Source organism: Pistacia vera, unplaced genomic scaffold (assembly GCF_008641045.1).
Source record: "Pistacia vera cultivar Batoury unplaced genomic scaffold, PisVer_v2 Contig678, whole genome shotgun sequence".
NCBI lineage: Eukaryota > Viridiplantae > Streptophyta > Magnoliopsida > Sapindales > Anacardiaceae > Pistacia > Pistacia vera.
This window is the reverse complement of record NW_022196532.1, coordinates 672,291-678,380: the sequence shown is the minus strand read 5'-3', so window position 1 is coordinate 678,380 and position 6,090 is coordinate 672,291. Positions and strand designations below refer to the sequence as shown.

General features: G+C 36.3%; 1 protein-coding gene across 1 annotated transcript; it reads left to right on the top strand.

Annotated features, from left to right (window-relative positions):
* The first annotated feature begins 4,332 nt into the window (after nucleotides 1-4,332).
* LOC116113382 lies at nucleotides 4,333-5,431 on the top strand. The gene has a single exon (XM_031399534.1). It carries the CDS (start codon nucleotides 4,460-4,462, stop codon nucleotides 4,871-4,873), a length of 414 nt encoding a protein of 137 aa, XP_031255394.1. The 5' UTR covers nucleotides 4,333-4,459; the 3' UTR covers nucleotides 4,874-5,431.
* The last annotated feature ends 659 nt before the right edge of the window (nucleotides 5,432-6,090 follow it).

Genomic DNA, 6,090 nt, shown 5'->3' with positions numbered 1-6,090 from the left:
GGGGGTCATTTATGCTAAATTTGTAGAGGAAATAGTATTTGATCAAAGCAACAAAATGTGTTTTGAAGGGGCCCTAAAAGTTTACCTCTTTTTCCTGTTTGGACACAATTATTGTTCTATGTTTGACAGACAACCCCCAAAAATTCTGTATGGACCCCCATTTGTGAGGTTGTGAGTTGTGGCTTTCCAAAACCTAAATCATAGGGGGAAATGACAGCTTAATTTGTTTGTATTCAAGTTGCTTGAGTAGAGCAAATCAATATTTGTCTTGACGATGTACGATTTCCACACACTTGTCTCACATTGTTGTTGGTTCAACTTTGTTGTTTACAGGAAAGAGCAATAGATCGCACAGGGGCATGGCAATCTGAGGCCACGTACAAGGGACCCCCTTGTGTACCAGTCTTCTCTTCTACTGCAGCATCATCAGGATTCTCATCTACAAAATTCACTGTACCTTCAGCTCCCGCTAATCAATTTGACTATCCGAATTCGGCAATCCTTCGCCACCTTTATTCTCTTTCAAACACCAACATCGCCCCCTACAACACTGCCTGCATCCCCCGTGACATCACCCCTCGTTACTATCGCAGGGGCTGAGTGGTAGAAGAAATGAAAAGCAACAGTAGTAAGATTGTGTGGATTTAATCAGTTCTTAATGTAGTGTGTTTTATCGTACATCAGCAGAAATGAAAAGCAACATGGGTGTAATGCAACTAATATTGATATCTAATTGCATGAAAACAAAAATAAGGTTTTTGAACCTCACCCATTAATAATATTCAATATTGTTACTAAGGTTTTACACTACATCAACTATATTAGAAGCATGAAAGTGGCATATTAGCTCGGTTGGAGCTTCATGCTAATAACGCAAAACCCAACGGGGTGGTTTGGTGGTAAAAAAAGTTTGCTCATTTCATTGATTTTCTGAGTTCAAACCTCTTTCAAATCACCTACCACATTTGTGGCTTACCTTGAAACATTGGGCTTGTAAGGTGTTCAATGGATTCCAAATGATTAGGCATATGGTTTGCTCCCATGAGTTCTTAGCTCAATTGAACTGAAATTTAAGGGCAAAATTTGAATGTTTGCCAGCACCCCTTTTTGAAAACCTGCATTTCCTTTTTCTTAGTTAATGCTTCCTTACTCTCATGTGAGCGAGATTCCACTTCAATACCGACGTCACTTACGATATAAAATTAGAACCACGAGATTGTGATTCACCTAGTAATTGGAATACCAATGGGCCAACTTCACCTTCAATGTCAATGGTTCTAATCTCACTAGAAGCACCTTGTGGCTAGGGGCATTACCCGAACCCCGAAATGAGGATTAGTCTCGTACCTTTTGATGTGGTGGTACATGACCCCACCCCCCCCAAATCATCAGACTTGATCACGCTGAGAGTCTTTTGTGAATGAATGGTCGTCCAAATTTATGGACGCCCCCATATTTAATGGACTCCGGTGTCCATTTACTATGGACGGTCGTCCATATAGATGGATGCCCCTAAAAAATTTTAAAAAAAAAAATGGACTGTCCTCTTATATGGACGGGTGTTTATTTACTATCGAGAGTCCAAAAAATTTTACATTCAATGACAGGCGTCCATTTTGTCCATTGTTAATTTAAAATTTTTACATTCAATTTTGTCTCAATCCAAAAATAAATGTCCTATCTTATTCAATTTTGTCAATATTCAAAGTAGCTTCATTAATTGTCATATCAAAATAATTGACAAGTTCATCTATTCTACTCTTAGGATTTACAATTAATGCATTAATAAATTTAAAAATTAAAATTTGTTATATTAAAAGATGGCCCATCCTCTTATAGGACGAGTCCCAAAACAATTTAGCCAATTTTTTAGTTTAATTATAACGAGCGTCCTTCTAGTGGACGGTCCTTCCTAATAATATGGACGGAGTCCATTTCAATGAACGTCGTCCATAAAATAGACGGTCTCATATATTTTATGGATGACCTTCATTTGTGGATATTTGTTAACGTGATACTGGCTCGTCTGTTTCGTGACATGTCCGTTGTGTAAAATTCGGTGCAAGTGTCGTGTCCGTACATGTTTCATTTGGTAAATGTGCCACTCACATTTCAAAACTGAATCAACATCTATGTCAGTACTATGTTATCGTATATGGTAGGATTGGATCTTGGATTTATAAGATGCCTAAATACTGACAACATCACTTAATAGATTGTATTTTTGCATAGTGATAAATGCTCGGACCGTACAAGTTTTGTCGAAGAGACGTCAGTTTTATCTCTATTGAGCTCTATTTAGTAGTGTGGTATGAAGTAAAAGTGCAACCTTTAAGTTTGAAAGTGTTAATAGTTTGATGGACCAATTAATGTGGGTTAAATGAGCTTAGGGTTGCTCCAATCTCACGTTATATTTACTCCAACCCTAAATAAGGTTCAAATAGCAGGATGGGATTGACCAAAGGTGAATAGTATGCCAAATATGACGAAGGTGTACATGTTTGAATTTATCAAAAACACCCCTATATACTCCTTTTAAAACACACCCCTGTCACACGAAAACTGTTGAGTGGTGGCGGTAGCGATAACGACGGCCAATCAAGTTTGGAATATAGGGCTTTTGATATATAGGTGTTGACAATTATGGCAGTGTTAGGAGGTTCTATCGAGCCAATTTTCAGAATCAAACAAGTCTAACGGTCGCGTGAATGTAGGTGGACGGTGAGCGACGAAAGGCTAGAACGGCCACTGAAAATGATGGGTTTTTTGTGGGATGTCATCAAGTCTAATGGTGTGTTCTCCATCAAAATGTCGGAATCCAACGGATTGAGTTACGATTGGACCGTGATTGGACTACGATTCGCACTATTTTGACAGTCCAACCGCAGCTCAATCTTTTGATTTAAAATGTCAGATTTTCAAACACAACCAGATGCCATAGGCTCCTGTCGAACCAGTCCATCAGACGGTCGTATCCGATTTTCAGAACACTTAATCCTAAATTCTAACATTGAATAAAATAGATGAGATCTTCAAATGGTGTTTGACAAACGAAAGTTAGGTCAATGTGATGAAGACGTTTATTTAAAATTACTCTATATCTAACTCATAGCACCATAAAATTGAGAATTTAAAATGAAATTAAATTAAGAGAGAATCTTTTATCCAATCTTTATGCAATCTTTTTCTGCCAAAGTGAATTATGTGATCAGAACAATGCAACTATTAGATTTAATTCGTACAAGTCTTACCCTTGGAAGACTTTTAACAGAACTTTTCTTTCATTTTAGCCTTAAGATTCAACAAATGCACTCAACCCTTTTTTTTTTGGTTCAAAGAGTTATCCTTATATAGCAATTTGGATAATTAATCTAGTTTTTAAACAACTAAGAGGGAATCTGATATTATCAAGAAATACAAAAATAATCATTTTTTTTTTTTTTTTTAGTGATTAGGTATCTACCAGTTTACGCACACCTCAACTAATTTTTAATTTCATTAATACTTTAATAAGCTCAATGTCAGATAGTCATAAATATTTCTACAAAACCCATAGGTCAGGTAAGTCCACAATGTGACAAATATACTTGATGATACTCAAACAAGACTCTCTAGATAATCTAATTCTTACATTTTCACCACAACAAGTGGTTAAAAAACAAATGTCATATTTCTAAATTCAAGCAATAATTTGATATTATAGAAAATTAGGGTCTCAATTTTTGTTTCCTAGATACAGTCAACTCTTCCTCGAAGAAGTGAATTAAATTATTAAACAAAGCATATTTCTCACGTGTTTTTCTTGCACGTGCTACAAGTAAAATACCTAGAAATTACAAACTAATTATGCATAAAATGTGACTACCTTTGAATTATCAAACCTAGAAGCTCAACCTTGAAATATTTTAGAAGAGTTTTGATTGTAACAACAAAATTTGAATACTTTGGAAATTAAAAGAAAAACCCACAAAGAAGAGCAAATTTATGGATTCTCAACCTTAATTTGAAAAAATCATAATAATATCTGATTTGATAACATTTGACCGGTTTTGTCCGTTAGATTGGAACCAATATTTTACATACATAATTTAGTTTCCGACATATTTATGACACCTAATGTGCTGGCTTTATTGAAAACACATTCAAAGACATCCTTAATGCTTCTAGCTAGGGACACCTCAAATAAAGCCACTCTTACATATTTTAACAAGCAAGAATTTGAATGAAGAAAAAAAGTGGGATTGGGGGGGTCTGGATTAAATCTATTTCTTTTTCTGTTTAGGATAACGGTGCATATTTTTCTTTTTTGTCGCCTACGATTTTGTAGTATTTTTCTGTGATTAGGTTTCATTTTAATAACTTAATTTTGTGTCCTGCTTCTGAGTTTCTCTGATTTTTGTTGCAGAAGTCAGTTTAAGTTGCTACAGATTTTTTTTTTTTTTTAAGGGTTGTTTGGAGTATGGGAAGAGTCAGGGGAAAGGGAAAGAAGCCAACGATTATTGCTTCTCGTGAGGATTATGGAAGTGGTGAAGAATTGAAAATTCCAGCTTTCAGGAGAAGGGGAAGGCCACAAAAGCCATTGAAGGATGAAGTCGAAGAAGAAGAAGCTGAGAAGATGGTAGAAGATGGTAATGATCCAAAAGTTTCCATCTGTAGTAAAGATATAGGGAATCAGGCTGCCATAACAAATGGAAGGAAGAGGAAGAAATCCACACAGGCCAAAGAAGAGAAAGACACAGACAAACATGACAGTAGCATCGGACTAAAACCAAGTACTGATGAATCAATGAAGTCTGTCGGATTTCGACAAAAGGGGAGTAGGAGAAAAAGCAAGCCTCGACGGGCTGCTGAAGCTGGTGTTGAATGCAAGTGAGGTTTGCTTCATTTTGTAATGGCCTTGCACCCTTTGCAATGGCCATATAAATCATTACCGTAGAGTGTAACTTGTTGGCATGCACATGAGTCCGGATGTTTCTTTTGTTATATGCTTTTTTGTTTCTGTCAATTTTGATTCAGAGGGTTTTTCCATTTGGGAAATAAACTATCCTGTTTGTAATCCGCTATGAAGTTACTTAATTTATATACTTTGTTTTCTCGAAAAAAGAAGTTACATATACTCCGGGAGGATGCTTAATAGTAAATGAGCAAATTTGAGGGACTCAAAGCTATTTGTAAAATGAATCTAATTACCGAATAGTGAAAATTAGTGCATTGCTGCAGGTTGAGGCTCAGAAATGAAACAGAAGACTTGAAGCAAGGAAAGGCATGGATTAACAATGTGAATAATATTGGTTAACCGAAGCCTTTCCAGAAGACCTTGCTGCTGTAATCAATGGCCGGCTCAGCTGAACTTAGTAAGATGCCGACAGGTTTACACCGGTCAGTAGCAGTCATGGTTTGTTATGAGCACTTTGAGAGATGTATATTCAGTGTTAACACTCTTTTTGCTTCTAATACTTTGTTTTGATAGCATGGTACATGTGCATCGCAACATCTGGAATTGCATGTCATGAGCATTTAGATCTTTTTTAAATAGTTTGATTCAGCCTTGTAGATGAATAGCCTACTATTTGGCTTCTTGGTTCCAAAAATCAATACATGCATCCTTTATGGATGTCTCTGCAATTTCAGTCGTATGAGCTCCGCATCATCCCGCCATGAAAAAATTTAGAATATCACGAAAGTACTACATCAACTATATTAGAAGCATGAAAGTGGCATATTAGCTCAGTTGGTTGGAGCTTCATGCTAATAATGCAAAACCCCGAGGGATGATTTGGCGGTCAAGAAAGTTTGCTCTTTTTATTGACTTTCTAAGTTCAAATCTCTTTGAAATCACCTACCACATTTATGGTTTACCTTGAAACAATGGGTTTGTAGGGTGTTTAATGGGTTCCAAATGATTAGGCATATGGTTTGCTCCCATGAGTTCTTAGCTCAATTGAACCGAGATTTAAGGGCAAAATTTGAATGTTTGCCAGCACCCTTTTTTGAAAAACTGCATTTCCTTTTTCTTAGTTAATGCTTCCTTACTCTTGTGTAAGCGAGATTCTACCTCAATACTGACGTCACTTACGATATAAAATTAGA

Coding starts and splice junctions, on each gene's coding strand:
- LOC116113382 (XM_031399534.1), top strand. CDS start 4,460: ATGGGAAGAGTCAGGGGAAAGGGAAAGAAGCCAACGATTATTGCTTCT.